Raw genomic sequence first — 19,353 nt, 5'->3', positions numbered from 1 at the left:
CAAAAGGCATTGAGCTAATATTTAATGTCATGTTCTAAAGAATCAAAAAGATAAAAAATAAAAGTACAGTGCACATAACAGTATCTTAAATAACTCCTACATTGACATTTTTGGTTGAGTATGTTAATAATAATTATTATTTTAGTACTAGTATTACTAAAACTAATCAATAACTTATATATGCCTTGAGATGAGTACATAATATTATTAATACAGTACCGCCACTAAGTCTCTACTCTTAGAGCGTCAACATAGTCAACCCCCAAAAATAAATATCTTAAATAGTAGAATTCTCTTTTTTCTGTTTTTTTTTCTCACTTAAATAGCAGTAAAAATCTAGGCACACAGACCAACATTACGTCAAAGAGTCAAACCCCCGTTCTCTCCCACCCCACCTGGTGATTTTGACAGACATGAGGCAGACCAGTTGTTGGGGTGGCTTTGGTTGAAAGTGTGTGTGTGTTTGTGAGTGTGTACCTGACACCAGACTACAGCAGCACGGAGGTGGAAGTGCTGACAGCTGCAGGGCTGCATGACTGGGGGGGGCTCTGCTGTGGGGTTCTGTTACCCTGTTGAGTTGGGTGTAGGGGTGTGAAGTTGGTTCCCAAATGGGCCTGGCCAGGGATTAAAATGTGACAGCTCAACAAACGAGCACAAGTGATGCGTTCTTTCCAGAGTGATCCGTCTGTGTGGCGCTGGAGCGGCTCTTTCCACCCCCACCAGCAGCTGCTCTCTCCCTCTTTCTCTTTCTCTTTTTCTTTCTCTCCATCCCAGAGCCAGAGAGAAACACAACTGTGCTGGCTTTGTCTTTGACTGCTATGTGTGCAACTCTGGATGCATGTGTCTGTGTAGGTGAAACATGTGGAAAAGGGACTGATTTAGTGTTTCTCATTGTCTGAAGCCATTTTCAACCTCTTTCCTTTTGTCAGTGCGTTTGTTTTGTTTGCCAAGTCCCCCTTTAGTCCAAGAATCAAGTCAGAGTTGATGACATTTTCAGTTTCTTTTCTTTGTTGTTTTTTGTCTCCTGTTGATTTGTTTGCATAGGTCAAGAGGTCAAAGACATCATGTAAAAAAGGGACATTCAGCATCAGGAAGATAAAAAGGTAGTTCTTCAAATATGTGTGACACGACAAGTTACGACTCCTCGACTTCACATAATAATAGCTAACACGTTGGAAACGGTTCCATTTCCCTGATTATCAGAAAATATTAACTCAAAAACTGCACTTGAAAAGACAAAAAGAACAAGAAGAGCCCCCAATGTGTAATAATAACAATAATAAATATAAATGTTATGAGGGCATCAAATAACTGGAAAAAAAAGAGAACAGTCTCCTAAACTAACGTTAAAGACAGCAATAGGACTTAAAGGCTTAGTTTAACACCTATACCAACCACAGGGATTAGTTCCTGCTTTTCTTCTCTAGAAATAAGTACTCTACTACAATGATAATAGTAATGATAATAATAATAATAATAATAATAATAATAGTAATAACAACAACAATAATAGTATAGTAATCACTTTCCATTATTTGTTCTGCGACTTTTTTTAATTTTCTCGTTTTTTTGGTTGAAGCACAGCAAGTTGGAAAGTTACTGTAAAAGGTTCCCACCTCACCATCATCATCACTACCACCACCATCATCATCATCATCACTACCACCACCACCATCATCATCATCATCACCTTTTTAAAGCAACTCTGCCTCTAAGTTGCTGACACAGCCACCCTTAAGGCCACTCCCTCTTCCTTTTCCTTCGCTGCTCCTTCTGACTAATCAGCTGTGGCCGGGTGCAGGCCTCCTCTCTCTGCATGTCCAGTGGTTGCAGTAGCTGCTATTGCATGCGGTCGGCTTGCAGCTGCTGTGGCTGGTACTGACCAAAGGCTGCAGCTGCAGCAGCAGCTGAGCCTGGGGCAGCTGTGGCTAAAGGCTGCTGGACTGCATAGCCGTAGCCGGCAGTAGCTAAGTAGCCTGCGGCAGCAGGGGATGCAGCGTAGGGATACTGCTCATATGCAGCGGCAGCGTTAGCTGCGGCTGCAGAATACTGCGCGTAGGCAGCTCCGGTGTAGTCGATGTAGGGGGAGGAAGTGGTTGCAGGTGCAGCAGCTGTAGGTTGCACATGAGGGATGACCACACTGGGCTGAACGAAGGCCTGAGGGTACACGTAGTGGGCCGGGATGCTGTGAAACAAATACACATATGACAGGTTAGCTTGAGTCACCCAGTCTGAGAGTAATAGCACCCACCCTAAAACCAAACCCAACTCCATCACACTGCGGTCAAGCGCCCGCCCACCACCCAGCCCCAGTCCAATCCACCAGTCAAGAACACCAAGGAAATGCCTGCTAGTAGGGATTAGAACAATATAGGGTTGCCAAAATAGAAATATTTTTGGGAAAAGAAGACTAGAAGGTAAGCAAAACTTTTAACACCTCTGGGTCACTCAAATCTACTGAAAAATCACATATGTATGATTACATTTGGAGGTGGTGATGATGTTATGGTTTTTATGGGATACAACATGGGAACAGGTCTCATATTTCCTGTTTTGGTCAGTTTTGTGGATGGGGAGGCAGAGCTACAGAGAGGCAAGAAGAAAGAAAAAGTTTGGGATCTGTAACCTGCAGCTCGTTTTTCCGTCACATGTGAATTTGGCTCTGGTGCTGTCCCCCTGCCTGCTGGAGGGGAGGCTTACAGTGCCGGGGGGTGGGGGTGGGGACAGAGGAGATGAGCCCAGGGAAGCATTGTGAAAATGTCACTGCCACTTTGACAGCTGGACAGTTTTCAAAAAGGGACGCTGCTGGCCATTTCCCCCTCTGTGTCGGGACAAAGAGCTGGGGAGGCTGCAGGGGGAGCCGGGACTAGGCTCCGCACCCAGAGGGATGTTTTGATTAAATAAACAATTATGAACAGGGAGCACATTCTGCCCTCCATGACATAGCCTTATCCCCCCCAGACTCTATAAGGTCTGGAAACTCTGTCTGACAGCAAGCGTGAGGGGAGTTTTGGAAATTTACACCAATGGTTTAAAGAAGTGAAGTGTCAACTTTTGACTGTAGGTGGAAGCAAGAAGAAAAAAACTTGAAAGCTCTGAATGTGAATTTCAATGCTTGGTGTCCTGAAAAAATTCCCTCCCTCCACTTAACTAAAGATAAAAGTAGAGTGAAATTCAATGTCACTTTAATTCAAATGTAATGAGAAGCATCAGTCTTGACAGAAACAATTTGTTGCAGAAAGCTCAAAAAACAGCTATGTGACTGTAGGTGAGTTTAAATGAACATGGCTCAAAAATCTGTTGAGAGAAAATCATGGAAACCAAACATAAGTCGAGTCTGCATGAATAAACATCAGGTGGTCACTTTTTTGAGTCTGGATTGGGAAAGAAGATAGGAGGTGCAGAAAATGTTAAAGGTTGAAAGGCAGGATCTATCGTGGCAACCCTATTGTGAGCACTACATTATCCAATCCAATCCACATCTCAACTGAAAACAGTGCGCCAGGAGAAAAACAGGGAAAACAAAACAACAGCAAGGCGTCAGAGAGGAAGAAATATGTAAAAATAGTCCACCTCGACTAAGCTGATTACAGAACGACAACAAGGGCACAGCACAAGCACTCAGCTGAATAGACACACAAAAGAAAAGGGAGTGAATAAACTGAATAATTGGCAATGTACTGTAGAGGCTTGGTATGGCTGTCAGTAAAGGCCAAAGGTCAATGTTAAACACAAACACAAGTTAGACAAATTTTTGAAGGCCAGTAACAAAACTTCTTAATTGAAAGATAAGTGTTTTGTGGCCGGTTAGCTCAGTTGGTAGAGTGGGCGCACATATGCAGAGGTTTATTCCTCGACGCAGAAGGTCCAGGGTTTGAGTCCGACCTATGTCTTCCCCCCTCTCTCTCCCCTTTCATGTCTCAGCTTTCCTATCTAATAAAGGCAGAAATGCCCAGAAAAAAGGAAAAAAAAGAAAGATAAGTGTTTTCTCCAAAGTTACTCTAATTGGAAAATCCTCAGAAACAACATTGTGACACTAAAACTCTCCTTTGAAACCTGCGCTAATGAAACTCAGCATGGTGAGGCAGATTTCCAGGATGATTTTAGAGACGCCATCTAACCCCAAACAACAATGGCTGTATGGTACTGATTTCAACCTGTTAAATTAAAAACTTGAGTCTTCATAAAGCAATGCTGACTAAAAGTCTGTTTACATGTCTTGGGGAGTTCCACTGCATATGTGAAAAAAAAGTTTTATAAAGCCTTTTGTGGCTCCAAATAGAGCTGTGCGATATATAATAATCCAATGTTGACTGGGGGCTGAAGACTACAAGGGTGTGTGTCTCAGACCTCGATAGCCTGTTGGAGTAAAAAAGACGACATCTCTGGTTCTGCCGCATCGATTATTATACTTTTAAAAAAACTCTCTCTCTTATGACTCGGCATAAATGACATAATGAAACATCTAATGCCAAGTTTCGGCTCAACTCGACTCAACTCACTTTTGGTATCAGATGCTTTTCTTTATTTTGTTTTCCGCTACGGACAGTATCCCCTCAGTGTAGGCGGGTTTCTGAGCTGATCGCCATAGCGACACTGCCTGAAATTGCTGTGACATCATCTTCAACGTAACACTCGCTGGATCCTTTCATTTGCAACCAAATAGAGGAACGTCTGCACTTTGTCAATTATATGGCGTAGTGTATGTAATGTATGCCGTAGTTTTGCAGGTTTGCTTTTTATGGTAGCTTTGCTATTTAAAAATGGCTGTTTGTTCAGGATGTCCCATGTCGCGCTAGTGACAGTTCTCTCTGACCAGTCCGTGGTCTGCAGTGTTTTAAATTCACCTTCACCTTCAGCTCGCTTGGAACCTCGACCAGGATGGTACCGACAAAGGTACCAGGAACCAGGTACTAGCCACAACTTTTGCTCATGGAAGACCAAAAAAGAGCGAGTCGAGTTGAGTTGTGCCGTGCCATACCATGCAGTGGAAATGTGGCATAACATTCCCCCAAACTTTCAGTTGAAGAATTTTAACAGCAGCTATTGTATATGATTGACTGTAGAGACACACTTGCTGGCAAGCCATGCTGGCAGCTATAGTGTGACGACTTGTTCTGTGTGTGAAGAACAAGTCATCACACTGTGTGTGTGTGTGTGTGTGTGTGTGTGTGTGTGTGTGTGTGTGTGTGTGTGTGTGTGTGTGTGTGTGTGTGTGTGTGGGTCTTTACTGGAACGTTCACACAACCCTGTGGTCATTAAAGTTCAAGGCTAAATAAAGGTTCTCCGCCATCGTGTATGCAGTTTGAGGTTGTGAGAGGGTGATTAGCAACAATTAGCTGTTGGTGTCATAGCTTCTTACAGTTAAAGTGTTTTAGAGATGTTATCTACCTTTGCATATGGCTGATTTTTTTTGTTTGTAGCAACATAATGTCCTTATGTAATGTGAAGTTCTCTATTTTATGAGCTGTACCTACTTTTATTTGTATGGATGCCGAGAGGTGCTGCTGTTGTCCTCTGATTGGTGAACTGTATAGTTTTATTTTATCATGTATTTTAATAATATATATTTTGATGAGTTTGACTACGTGTATTTTACCTGATGACGGTGTAAGGATGGAAACTTTGTTACTAAAATGAGTACAAGTGACCAAGTGTTCCTTCCTTTGGTAGCCATTTCTTCCTCTTTTTTAAATGGTGCTTATTTGGGAATTGTTCCTCATCCAAATCGAGGGTCTAGAGGATGTCATTTGCTGTACAGATTGTAAACCCCTTTGAGGCAAGTTTAAGATTTTGGTCTTCCACTGGAGTTGGAAGTTGCATTTGAATCTATTTGATGAATTTGTCTTGCATCATTACTCTCACAACTGTGTCCTCGTTCTCCACTTGTCAATCTATCACCGCACGTTCTCAAAGCTGGACTTGCAGACTGATAAGTGCTTAAACTTAAACTTGTTTTATACTTAGTCAATACTTTTTTCAGTAATTAACTTCCATAATATTTGTACAGAGCAGTTTCACTACAAGCTAATTGTGAAAGACAAACTGACAGATGGTTCTGGTTCAAATCAGATGGTATGTGCACATGGAAAGGCTATATGTTAATGTGGCCCTTAAAACACCCATTCTGTCCCTTTTTTGTTTAAATGGTCCCTGCTCTGCTCTTACCAGACCCTCAACACACACACACACACACACACACACACACACACACACATACACACACACAACACAGAGCTTCATGCGACTGCAGAGTCAGCATTCGGGGCTTTGTGTGGCACAATGGGCGCGCTTGTTTTCCTTAACACCACGGGCCCATGTGACGAAAGCTTGCTCCAAGAGAATGAGAGAGAGAGAGAGAAAGAGAGAGAGAGAGAGAGAGAGAGAGAGAGAGAGAGAGAGAGAGAGAGAGAGAGAGATCCAGACGTTTGTCACACTGGAGACTTTGAGACTATGTGAACGGACAAAGACAAACACACATGCTGATACAAACACAATAAGAGCACATAGTACCAATGCAACCAGACATGTACACACATACTTACACATATTGCTATGACTTGAGCTCACATAATAACTGTGTCATTCATTCAAAAGACATCCACATTTATGATGGTAAATGGTGCTGCGGGACCACAGGTCTCGCCTATGTGGGAGGACAGTAAGGAAGACAAGAGAGTTGTAATGAATTGACAAAGTGGACCAGCAGTAGTATGGCAAAGAGAGACACTTTCATAGAGAATTTGTTGTGTTAATGTGAGAAACTGCTAGTAACACTAGGAAGATGCTATAAGCACACACAAGCAGTAATGGGTTTTGTTATTTTAGGGAATAATGTGAGGAACGAGAGTAAGTAAGGTGATTGGAGGAAAAATAAATTAAAAAGTCACACAGAAAATTCACCAGGCACACCAACAAGACAGCCAGATAACACATGAAACAGCACATCCTGTTAAACAAAACAGGTCAACCACAAGCTAAAAGCAATGAAATAATAATAAATTAATTAAAAGCTTTGCTTTTCCTTGGCAAAGTTAACACACCCCAAAAATTCAATCAATCCAGTGGGTCATTAAAGTAAAAAAAGCACACAGTTTAGCTAACAACACCACTTCATAACCGCACACAAACCTCTAAATTCTATTCAAATAAAATTAAAAAAAAACAGGTAAAACCCACGTACATGCATCTATAATCACCATTTTGAGAGCTTGTTTTGTTTGTTTGAGTCTACAGGTAATTCCTTTCTCTGATCTGTGATTACGTTCGCAGAACTATTCCACAAACCAGCACAGTTAGCTTAACCGAGAGCGAGCCTGTCGGACCAGAGAAAGATAGATAACATTGAGTCAGGCTGGAAGTTTCCATCATTGTCCACTCAGCACACACACATACGAGTATGTACACACATTTTTACAAACAGGCATACCTAGGAAAGGCAGTTTGACTGGCTGTTTGGTGGACAGGGATAAAGGAAAAAGCTACATTTAACTTACTGTCCACCTCTAATTATCAGCCATCAATTATGTTTGGGGAGAAAAAAAGAAAATATTAAAAAAATCTGATAGTATCAATTATCACATATTAAACTGAGAAAAAAATCAAATTAAAACATGTTATTTAGCCTCTACATAAGCAATGCGTACATCCAAACATTCCTCTTAAATACAAGTAGACTCATCAGTACTTACCCATAAGGCCTTTGGATGAACGCAGGATGAATTTGGGGAACACCAAAGGTAAAACCTGCAGAACAGAAGACATAATGTAAAAAAGTGAATCTGTAAGAGCTGATAGCATTCAAAATGACATTTAACTGAATGTGTATGCAATAGAAGGGATCATTCAGGGCCAATGTGCCCCTTAAACTCATCATTTGTTTAGTGATGTACCGTATGTTGAATCATTTATTGTATTGACCAAGTAAAAAGTAAAAAAAAAACAGTGAATCTGACACCATTTATTTCTTCACTGATAGGCTAAATAACATGAGTATATATAACCTAATAACCTCCTAACATGAGCTTACTATTTCTTGTTTGCCTGTTTGCCAAAAAAACACCTCCTAATTTAGTGATTTGAGCAAACACTTTCTATGTTGATAAAACATGCTCTGTGATTTATTCATCTTGAAAATCTGCTCTTTAAACAAACCATATCTGCACATGCCTGACTGCAAATTCTGACAGAAAGCCAACGCATTTATGTGACTTGTTTAAAAGGAACTTAAAATGTGTTTTTGTATTCTATTGATGATCATTTGGCTGTTTATACCTGGCTGCATCACCCGAGGCTTGGCCCCCAGGTAGGCCAGGTTGACGTTGGCCTTCCTGCCGTCAATGATTGGGTTGGGGTCCTTACAGGCCCGGTCTGCAGCCGAGCGGTCCGCCATCGTCACCTGACAGAGGAGTCAAAAACACAGAGCATTATTGGCAGCCCATATTCATGTGTAAACACTTAAGCCTCATAAATTGATGGGAGTGTGCGTGTGTGTTTGTAAGAAAGAGGGAAAACATAATTTGGTATACAAGTGTATGTGCATGTTAGTCCTCTTTCTGTGTGTACCTCTGCGCCTGTGGCCATCATTAACAGCAACAAGTATTTGGCAGCACACACACATCCATCACCCTCATGTGGAGGTGTTGAAACTATCAGCAGTAAATGGGAGCCAGCCTGAGATGACTGACTGAACATGGCTCCCTTTACAGACTTTATTGCTCTGCTTGGAACTTCAATATTTTACACTCTTTTAACAACTGGTATACCTCACTGACCTGGCTGAAAGCATTTTCCAGGAGAAAATAAAGAAAATAAGGATGAATAATGCATCATTATTGTGATGATACAACAATAAAGAAAGGATTTGTGTAAAAATGGAGTTAATACATCTCAGTTTTACAGAGAAACGTTAAATACAAAGATATGTGTGCATTCCAAGGGCGACTTTGCAACTTTTAAAACATCCTCATCCCAACATACAGTATGTGCCAAAGTTACTTCAAACATAATATTAATGAATCTCTGAAGAGACCGAATACAGGTTTGGTGTTCCTCTTCAGGCAGCCCGGTAACATGTATATTATATGTATATGTGTATGTATATTAGGCATCTGTTATAGGCCTACATTAATAAACTAACAAGAGATAGGCTTTTTTTTTTAAACACAGTCAGAGTAGCACTGAGCTGCTGGTCGTATTATATCTCTGCGTCTGAAATGCGTTTTGTCTGTCAGGTTTTATGACAAGTGGGAGTAAAATATTTGAGTTGTAAACAGCTTTGAGATGATGAAACCAGTGTACCAGAATCATAAATCATCATCGTGAGGTTTTTCTCAGCCCAGCAGAACTGTCAGTGTGAGGGCAGCTCGCTTTAAAACGTGTCCGGGCGCATACCGAAGCGCAACAAGTCGGTGGGTGCAATATTGCAACAGAAGCCAATGACGAATTTTTATGAAAACATAAACACCCCATGACTGCAGATAAGTTAATGTTAGTCATGATGTTGTGACAGACAGCAACAGCCGCGCACTTGTCTTTAACAGAGACGCGTCGTTGCAGGGCTTTTCATGCATGCGTAAAAGTTCGAGGTAAATTCAGTGTAAAACTGATAGAATTGTTAATAAGCGATACTTACGAATCCATAACCCCTAGACTTGCCGGTCTGTCTGTCGGTAATGACCACCGCTTCTTCGATCTCACCAAACACCTCAAAATATTTCCTGAGACTTGAATCCGTGGTGTGGTAGGGAAGACCCCCGACAAAAATCTTCGTATAGGTCGTGTCCTTTTGCGTGGTGTGCATCGTTAGTGCAAAATACAATAAATAGCAACAATAAAAAAAAAAAAAGAATAGTGCAATGTCTCCTTATCAGTAATTCTTTGGATGAAGAGAAGGAACGAGAGATAAGCTGGCTCTGTAACTTTTTCAGAAGAGAAAACACAACGAAAACTCGACAAAAAGTAAGCCTGGAGGTAGATTTATCTTCCGACACTTAAGATGAGAGTTATATGGAGCGGATTGTCCCACAGAGACCATCAGGTGTTTTCAGCTCTTCTTGGTAACTCTGCTGTCTAACTAAATAGGTTTGGGACCCATTCCTAAAAACGCTGCTCCTAACTCCACCCAGCTTTCAGTTCATCTCTGCCCGCCCACCAGCGCGCACAAACAGCTGGGAAACCAGCACAAAGTGAAACACTGGAGCTCCTTCACACAAAAAAAAAAAAAAAAGAACATCTACTAGAATCACGTTAAATTAACCATCAGGGGCCAAGAAAACCTGTTTCCACTGATGATACGTTGGGGACAAAGAGGACCTTCGGCGATTTCAGCAAATGCAATGTTTGGAAGGGGAAATGTTTGTGTGATTTTCGCTGGTTTATAAATAAATAGCCTATCCATGGATTTTGTATGTTCTCCTCACTGGTGAAATAAAACGTAAACCAGGCGTGGACTTTTTCGTGGAAAAGCTCCGACCTGTCTCTCTATAGGCTTGCATATAGGCATCCTGCAAAAACAGCCGGTCAGGGTCACAGTGGAAGTGGACAGACACATCACATCACATCACAGCAGCAGCAGTGTGCAGACAGACAGGTGCAGCTTGGCTCCGTTTGGAAGGAGCCTTCAAGACAGTCCACTTGTGGGGGGTTGACAGAGCTTTGCCAGGTTTCTGTGCCCATGCACTCATAAGGCATAGTGTGGATTTAGCCCTGAGTTTGAAAGTGTAGTGAAACGTATGGATTCCCCTGTTTTGTATGAGGTAATGGGCCTAATGAACCGACACCTGGTTTGAAAAATCATATCTGACAACTTGGGACAACAATTTAACAAGCGGAGTTTCGATATATAGGCTATCTATTTTGGTGTCCTTGAGATGAACACGTTTTGCTTAATTAACCCTTATTGTCTTTAAAAGATGGTTATCACATTTCAATAATTGCATTAGGTTGAGAACTAACTTCATACGTGTCCAATGCGTCGTGCGTCATAGAATTGCACACAGCTATTATAATGGGAAAGGATCAAGTCAGAGATCGATTCAATCAGGAGTCTCTGAACATCAATGATTAATACAACGTGTGGAGCTTGGCCCTTCTCTGCACTGGGCAGACCACTGGATGGATCATTTGATAATTCACCCCCAGTAATGTGAGAGGGAAATAGGCTGCTTGTTCATCGCGACTCTGCTTCTGTGAGCGCGCTGCTTATGCACATATGTATATCTTGTCTAACCATGTAACACGGTGAGTTGACACAAATATGACATCATTGTATGTCGTATTTGTTGTGGGGAAAAAAAAGATGCTTAGTGTCAAATCTTATCATGCCAATTAAAAAGGTACTTGACTTAAGTCTTTTACAGGGTCTCCCAACGATTGGCAAATTAATTATCCAAATTTGTAGGCTGATAATAAAAGAATAAACCAATATTTCTGTTCTTAAAGAAAAAAGTACGACTGTCACATCTGAATATGAATTGCCAACGCAGGACTCCACATCCCAAAAGTATATGCAACCTGACAGAGCGTCTATCTGCGGTGTCTCTGTTCACTCACTATTTTATTCATGCAGCCATACGCGCTTTAAAGTCCGAGTGGAGTCGTGAAAAAAGGGGACCAGTATGGAGTTTCCTAGGCTCAACAATGGGGATCCGGTCAGGTTGCGTCCAATTGTTGTTTTCTGTTCATGTGCAGCATGCTGACTAGTCTGAATCCTCTTATGCTGTACCTTTACAATAGCAGGCTGTGGGCCCATTAAAAGCTTTAATTATACTATATTTCCAATAACCTTAAATAATACTCCGCATCACACATGTATACTTTATAATCTTAGTTTTTTTATTTGATTTTAACCAACACAAAGGCTGCAGTGCTGGAGAGCTGAAAGTGTAACTTTGTGCTTGTTATTCATTTGGCTACAGCACACACCTGTAAGGCAGAGACACGCTAAAGGTCAAAGGTCACTGGGACAGATGAATACCCACAGCTCAGTCCCACCATGGTCACCCCTCAAGCTCTCAGAAAAAAAGTTATCTAAAAGTTTAAATGTTCTACAGTAAATGAGCTAATTTCACAAAGTTTTAGATTTACGCATTCATAAACAACCCATAGGGAACACTTTAATGATTGATAAATACTTCACCTTACACATCTTTACTCCACATGTTGCCAAAACCTCCTCTGGAGAACATATCTTATGGATGAGGTGCACTGACTTTAGGGAGCTGCAATTTGAACCCACTGAAACAGCGCCATCTTATGTCCGACAGAACAAGTACACCCTTCACATGCAAAATAAGACTCAACAATATCATATTTTACAATTAAATGTAAAACTAAAATCTCATTTAAAGTAATGTTGTATGTTGGCAAGAAGTCTTGGTCATATTTATTAAAGCTTTCACTGAGGTTAATTATATTGCTTTGGAAAGAAAACCCTCATATTCCTTTATGCTTATACAATAGTATTACAACACTTTATGGGCCAATGCACTTCCCTGCAGTAGAAGTAGTATTTTTTCACTGAAGTACAAACAATTCACATCCACATTCCATCCAATTCCATCACGTAGGCCCAATCATAGCTTAATTACATCTGTTAATTTCTTCTAATACAACATATACTGTATACATATATTTTTTTACCAGTTTAAATCTTTCGACTGTGCAAAAATAATTAATTTTGGCTCCCTCCTCTCTTTTATCTCTCTTAGTACTGATTCATGGCTCATTTTATTTAAAATATCTGCTCTTTGTCCTCTGCATGTTGAAAGCTAGAGTCGCTCTCCAGCTCCCCAGAGGCTGTAAGGAGCTTGTCCTCCTTGAGCTGCTCCACCTGGGTCAACTCCTCCTCCTCTTCTCTGTCACCATCCTCACTCCCCCTCTCTGAACCTTCCTCTCTGTTATCTCCCCTATCTTCTCCCTGCACTCTCCTCCCTTCTCCCTTGTCTGCTCTACCCATTTTTTCTCTGACATCACCTCCAGCCTCTCTCACCCACTCCCCGCCTTCAGCCGCCTCACGTTGGATCTGGCTGTGAGGCAGTGGATCGAGGTGGTCCGGGGTGAGTGGTGACTGTTGCGGCTCAATAGGGCTGAAAGCTGTGTCCTCGTCCTCCTCTGTGCTGGAGGTGGGAGCAGGGCCCCGAACACGGGCTGTCTTGGTCCTCAAACGCATCCTGAGCTGCTCTTCCCTTAACTGAGAGAGAGAGAGAGAGAGAGGAGGGAGTAGATCAGTGTGTGTGTGTGTGTGTGTGTGTGTGTGTGTGTGTGTGTGTGTGTGTGTGTGTATATGTGTATATGTGTGTGTCTATGTAAATGATGACACACACAGTACCTTGCGTCTCTCCTCAGCAAGTCTTATCTTCTCCTCAATCTCTTCTTTGCTAGGTAAACTTTCCACCTTCTTGGCGTTTAGGGACTTCAGTCTGGCAGGAGGCCTTCGCCTGACCCCCTCCCCGTCATCCAGCTGACGCACACACGCACACACGCACACACGCACACACGCACACACACACGCACACACACACACACACACACACACACACACACACACACACACACACACACACACACACACACACACACACACACACACACACACACGGGGAGACAGAGAACAGACAATCCAAGTATTAGAGGTTAATGCACCTTCCCTGAAACCCAGGACAGCAATTAGTGTTTTTTTGTCCTGTTTTAGCAGGAAAGCACAGGTGTAGCTAATATCTATATATATAGGATTGCTGCATTTAATTTAGGTGTGCTAGCCCGGGGCCTTGATTTTGTTCATACTGGCTTACTGGCCTATTGGGACCTAAAGTAGAGGCATCCTTTTTTTAATTTAACTCAGCTAGAACAGATACATCTGTTCACAAAAATGCAATGCAGCTTTTAAGACCATGACATTTTTTTAACAGTATTGTTATTGCGTTCTCCAGTTCTATCCAAGTGAAATTCAGTCTGTAGTGGGATGGCCGATAAGTGGCGTGTTAGCATGTTTCACCCGTTTGACCAGTGTGCACCAGGTACCCACCATGATGCTGTAGGCCTCTCCGGCCCCTCTGCCCCTCTGTCTTGTCTGTCCCACAAGAATGATGCCTTGGTTCAGCAGTTCCTCCAGGATCTCACTGGACCTTGGGCGCTCCTGCAGTGTGCTCTCCTGCTGCAGCAAGCCTGGCACACAGGGAGAATAAAAACACAGTTGTGTGCACTGGATTTTCTCTATGACACTGTGTGTTTCATTCAGCTCACTCACCATCTTGTGTTATTCTGTCCCCATCGCTTTCTCTGACACACTCAGATGTTATAGGGGGGAGTTTTCTGGGCACCGCTCCAGGTAACACAGGGATGTCTCTCTTCTCCATCACCACCCCACTGTCTGTGGTGCCCTTTGACACAGCAGAGTCTCCACGACCATCAATTTTACTCCCTGTCTCATCCTGACATCACAGCGACACAATATGAATGCATGATGAATACAGTTTATACCCTGACCCCATTCTGCATATTATCCCAGACATGACGTTGTTATGGTGGCATCTGGGTGTTGACACATTGCCATGAACACAGCAGCTCAGGAACAATAATGATACACAGCAGGTAACACCTACGAAATACATAATCTCAGAATTTGAAAACCATTTAGTTACAGTGTAACCTCTGACCTGTATCTTCTAATATGATGCAATTGATAATATTGAACAGAATATGTGTCTTTAAAATTAGCTCCACCTGGACTAGCTACAGCATTAAAATGCTTCCATGTCATCGATCAATAATTATAGGACTCAGGAATTGGCTGCATCATGAGCTACTTCTGATACATTTATGCCCAAATATGTTAATAATGAATGGATAATATTAAAGTACTAACGTTACGTTTTTAATGCATTATATGAACGGTTTAAGAGGTTTAAGGGATGGAGACCTTAAACCGTAACGTTACATGTATTAAATAGGCATCCCTTAATATTATTGCAATTCATTTATTAAACTATTAAGTATCCCCTAAAACATCTCAATTAGCCTATATCAATATTATTGGAATTAGGTAACGTTAAAGCACATATTCATAGTGTCTGCATGTACATTTTGCTGATATTACTTGTAATAAAGTATTTTTACACTGTGATATTTCTGCTTTTACTTTGGCAAAGGACCTGAATACTTCTTCCGCCATTGGCTTCACCAAAGTATTTTTTATTTTTTTAAACATTGTCACATGCTGTATTAACGTTACCGAAAACGGTGACTCGGTAAGACACAGAAACGTGCAAGTACAGTAAAGCCACCTAACAATATTTATTCTATAGGACCACAACATTGAATGGCACACAGCTTTCGGCGTAACACCTGTAACAGCTCTTCGCTATAACGTTACTTCACATTTCTCGGATACCGTTAAAGATGATACACCAATTTGAACTCCTCTCCACAGTGTTAACTAACACTAAGTTAGCTGAAAGTTGCCGGTTGTTGTTTGAGACGGAGCCTACCTCGTCTCCCTTGAGCTCTTCCGGTCTCAACGGTTGGACCGCTGTGGAGTTGCCGCATCCCATATTCACCTCAAAGAAACGATGTGAAATAAGTCCATACAAATCATAAATGTCAGGCTTAATTACACCTCGGTGTGTTTTTTCTCTGTGTTTTGACCCGTGTAGCCTTGCATTCCTTCACACTTTAGACAGTCTCCATGGTCCCGGTGCGTTGCTAAGGGCCGTTGCTACAATAAATCTGACCCGGTTAAAGAGGTGACACCCAGGAACAAGCTGTGGGTGTCAGGAGTCAGGGCACTACAAAACACCGTCTTCACACCTGTTACTGCTGATCCACTTTGTCAAATGTGTTACTGACACTGGTGGCGTCCAGGTGACTGTATCCTGTCTCTGTAGCCAGGATTTTAGAAATACTGTCTGAAGTCCAAGACACCCAACCATTCAGCCCCCCACACCCAAACACCACCAAAAGATCTACACTGTACATGTTATTTCAGTTTTCTCTTCCATTTAATGGTCTGTAGATTTTATTTTCCAACATAATGCTTATTCAAAGCATTTTACACTGGCAAGCCCGGGGATGAAGTGATTGATGATGGTGAAATACTGAATAATATATCCATTTGAGACATTTCCTGAAAATATTCAAATTGAAATATTTTGACTCAAAAACTACTGGACCTGCCTACATATATTGTGTACACTGGTTTGTAGTAACATGATTTAAAAAATCCTAAATAAATAAATACATTTCTTGCATCCTCTAATAAACCCTAACGCGGCCGCTGCGTCGAGGACTAAACCTCTATAAATGGGCGCCCACTCTACCAGGTGAGCTAACCAGGCGCCCTCAAAAGCACAATATTACCTGAAATCATAGGGACCTCTAGACAAGCCAATGTAATTTTAATTAAAAGGTATTTTATTGCATTTTGCATCACCACATGGAAAAGACCACAGGGGTGCAGTAGAGCACTAATGTACTCTTCCAGGCTTTACTGTAAGTAGGAGTGAGCTCTATGGTTGCCCGTGCAGAGCCTGGGCCTGTTGGCGAGGACCACAATGGTGTCAAGCGCAGGGAGGAAACTCTGGTGCAGGTTCTGGCACTTCCGCTCCACCTCCAGGGCAAAAGCATTTTTGGCCAGGTTATCCTTCAGAATCATCAGGCGCCTGCGTGTGAGCTCCAGGTCCTGCCTACAAACAAGGTTATCGTAAAAATTTGTAAGCCCAGGATATTAGAAAGAAGATGGTGAAAATACAAGACATGCTACAGATACAGTTTGGTCTCATTAGAAAGGGAAACATTGTGAATGGACTGGACAGACTTACTGAGAGCGCTTCAGTATTGGGCGAAGTCCAGCTGCCATCTTTGTTAGGTCATGTTTCTCCAGCGTGAGGCTGAAGTAGGGCTGAATGAGGAGGAACAGAAAAAGAGGGTTAAAGCCATCGTATATATCCACAGAGGTAACAACTGAGAATTGAGAATCATAACTGTAACTGCTTGGCGAGACACTCACCTGGTCCAGGCAGAGCTCATGTCTGGGTCTCTGGTTGAGGATGTCCAGGCGGTGGGTAACCTGATGCAGCTTGGAATCACAGTTCCTGATCTGACCCACCACTTTCTCTAAGTCCTTTGTCAAATCAGAAAACTCATCCCTTGTCTGGAGATTACAGAAAGCCACAGAAAAATGAGTGAACATCACAAAGAGTCAAGTACAATTGGTCTGTGGATGGTAGATGTAGTGAATTGTGACTACAATCCAGTAGACTGACCCGCTGCCTCTCCCAGATCAGTGTATCCTGGACCCTGCTCAGCTCATTGACCTTCTTTCTCAGGCCATCATTTGTGCTGCGGCGCTGGCACTCCTGGGCATTTTTTAGCTATAATAGGCACACATATCAGCAAGGTTATGAGAGAAAATCATGGATGGACTATGGTCAGGAGTCTTTGTCTAAAGTTTGAGGTATGGTCAGTGTTGTCTTACATTGACCAGGTTAAAACGCAGGTTTCCCCTGAAGGAAGAGGAGTCCTTCATCAGGTTATTAGCCGTCAGCCATAGGTCCTTGCAGTGGGACAGCCACTTGTCATAGCTCACATAGTTAGGCTTGTATTGACCGGCAGGGAGCCGGGAGCATGGAGTGTTGAGGTTATAGGTGATGCATTTGGTGGTGAGCTTAATGGCTTCACTCTTGTCCTGAAAATCTGCCAGCAGCTGAGTGCGGATCTGTTTCAGAGATCTGCGGGGAGGGGGCATTAGGAAATAAGGTGAGACACAACAGATGCAGACCTGAGATCATGTTAAAAAGTAGAGTGTCAATGTTTTAACACTGGTAAAAGCTGCATAAACATGCAGAGTGAATGCTGAGGCCTTGAAATAAATGAAGATATTTGTAGATAAAAAAACCGACTGGATTTCAGCTCAGTTTTAAGGTGTTTCTAAAACGTTAAAGTTAACACGATGCAGGCATAGAGTTGAGAAGAATGCTTTAAATTAAGGGGTAGTAAGTGGCATAACATTCAAAATGCTGAAACAGAAATATATTTGAATAATTCAGAAATAACTCCAAATCTGTCTGCCGGACCTTAGTTTGTCGAGCAGGATGCAGATCTGCTTCTGGAGCAGTTCTCTGATCTCGTTGGTCAGCTGCTCTTCCTTCTTCAGCTCAATGAGGACGCGGTCCTGTCTTTGGACCGCTGAGCTCAAACTGTTTCCGATGGCCACACAGTCGCTCATGAGCTGACTGTACAGCTGCTTCTCCTGGAGACAGCACTCAGCGGTGTCTTTCATCTGAACACACAAAAGCAATGTTGAAAATAAGACGGCTATCTCTGAATTAAAGAGGAAACTGTAGTTAATGACTGAGATAGTAACTGAGGTTACTCTTTAACTCTCCAACAGTGTTTTCCTTCTCCTCTTTTGCATTCAGATAAATAATGTAAATGCACTTATTGAAGTTGCTTTGGATAAAAGCGTCAGCATAATCAAATTTAATGTAAAGTAATGTACGTGCGAACCTGCTCCAAAGCAGAAATTTCCCGATCCACTTGCCCGATGCTCCCAGATATCTGGGCCTGCCACTGGCTGACCTCCGTATGCCGAGAGCTGAGATGCCTCATGGTGCTACGAGTGGCAGATGGGATCTAGAAAAAAAAAAAAAAAAAGACATTACACACATGAATACACTTAGAAATCAGAGACATATATAATTCAAACTGCACAAATAATTTCTTCTTGATGCATCATACGCCTGACACTGCAAAGTATTTAATTACCTTTTCTGGTCATAAATCAGATTATTAACTACAAAACATATGGCCGGAGGATCAGAAACTGTTCATTACCCGTGAAATATCTTCACCCAGGGTACAGATGCTTTCCTCGCCAAGCTTCAGCTCCTTGTTGCTGCCAAGCTGTGGCTTGCAGCTTAGCAGGCTTTTGTTGGTGGACAGGACAGGCAGAGTAAACCTGACATCCGACCTCAACTGGTCCTCTTTCAGTGCACGACGTTGCCTAACGGTGTGACAAAACGCTTACAATGTACTGAAACCAACCGATCACAATTTTTTCCTCTGATTTGGTCAGATGTATTCAGCGTTTGACTAAATACTGAGTAGGACATGACAGTATTTTGAAACTGAACAGATATACTTACCACATTGTTGTTTTGAATTAATCAAATGTAAAAAGTAAAAATTTGACTGAACAAAGTTTGTTGCAGAAACACTCTTCTTCTTGCTCTCACTTCAAGTTATGGAGCAAAAGTGAAGTCTGTTTCAGAAAGTGACCAAATATTTGGAATGTGTTCATTGTGACATCAGCACCTAGAATACTGACCACAAGTAGCTCATTTGCATAAATAAGAA

The 19,353-nt window shown here is 42.0% G+C and overlaps 3 protein-coding genes across 3 annotated transcripts; all 3 read right to left on the bottom strand.

Annotated features, from left to right (window-relative positions):
- Positions 1–544: 544 nt before the first annotated feature.
- Positions 545–10,116, bottom strand: rbm24a (RNA binding motif protein 24a). The gene is made up of 4 exons (XM_078268070.1): positions 9,635–10,116; positions 8,275–8,398; positions 7,692–7,746; positions 545–2,185 (listed from the first exon to the last, which is right to left on the bottom strand). The coding sequence occupies exons 1-4, from the start codon at positions 9,800–9,802 to the stop codon at positions 1,840–1,842; spliced, it is 693 nt and encodes a 230-aa protein (XP_078124196.1). The 5' UTR covers positions 9,803–10,116; the 3' UTR covers positions 545–1,839.
- A 1,749-nt stretch (positions 10,117–11,865) lies between these two features.
- stmnd1 (stathmin domain containing 1) lies at positions 11,866–15,707 on the bottom strand. The gene is made up of 5 exons (XM_078267707.1): positions 15,489–15,707; positions 14,249–14,432; positions 14,027–14,166; positions 13,331–13,462; positions 11,866–13,192 (listed from the first exon to the last, which is right to left on the bottom strand). Exons 1-5 carry the CDS (start codon positions 15,549–15,551, stop codon positions 12,734–12,736), a joined length of 978 nt encoding a protein of 325 aa, XP_078123833.1. The 5' UTR covers positions 15,552–15,707; the 3' UTR covers positions 11,866–12,733.
- A 700-nt stretch (positions 15,708–16,407) lies between these two features.
- On the bottom strand, positions 16,408–19,147 carry LOC144529298 (tektin-2-like). The gene is made up of 9 exons (XM_078268305.1): positions 19,143–19,147; positions 18,832–19,000; positions 18,505–18,630; positions 18,072–18,277; positions 17,474–17,726; positions 17,262–17,369; positions 17,006–17,149; positions 16,818–16,897; positions 16,408–16,682 (listed from the first exon to the last, which is right to left on the bottom strand). Exons 1-9 carry the CDS (start codon positions 19,145–19,147, stop codon positions 16,484–16,486), a joined length of 1,290 nt encoding a protein of 429 aa, XP_078124431.1. The 3' UTR covers positions 16,408–16,483.
- Between the last annotated feature and the right edge of the window lie 206 nt (positions 19,148–19,353).

This window comes from Sander vitreus, chromosome 14 (genome assembly GCF_031162955.1).
Source record: "Sander vitreus isolate 19-12246 chromosome 14, sanVit1, whole genome shotgun sequence".
NCBI lineage: Eukaryota > Metazoa > Chordata > Actinopteri > Perciformes > Percidae > Sander > Sander vitreus.
The sequence above is the reverse complement of the archived record's forward strand: the minus strand, read 5'-3'. Positions and strand labels throughout refer to the sequence as shown.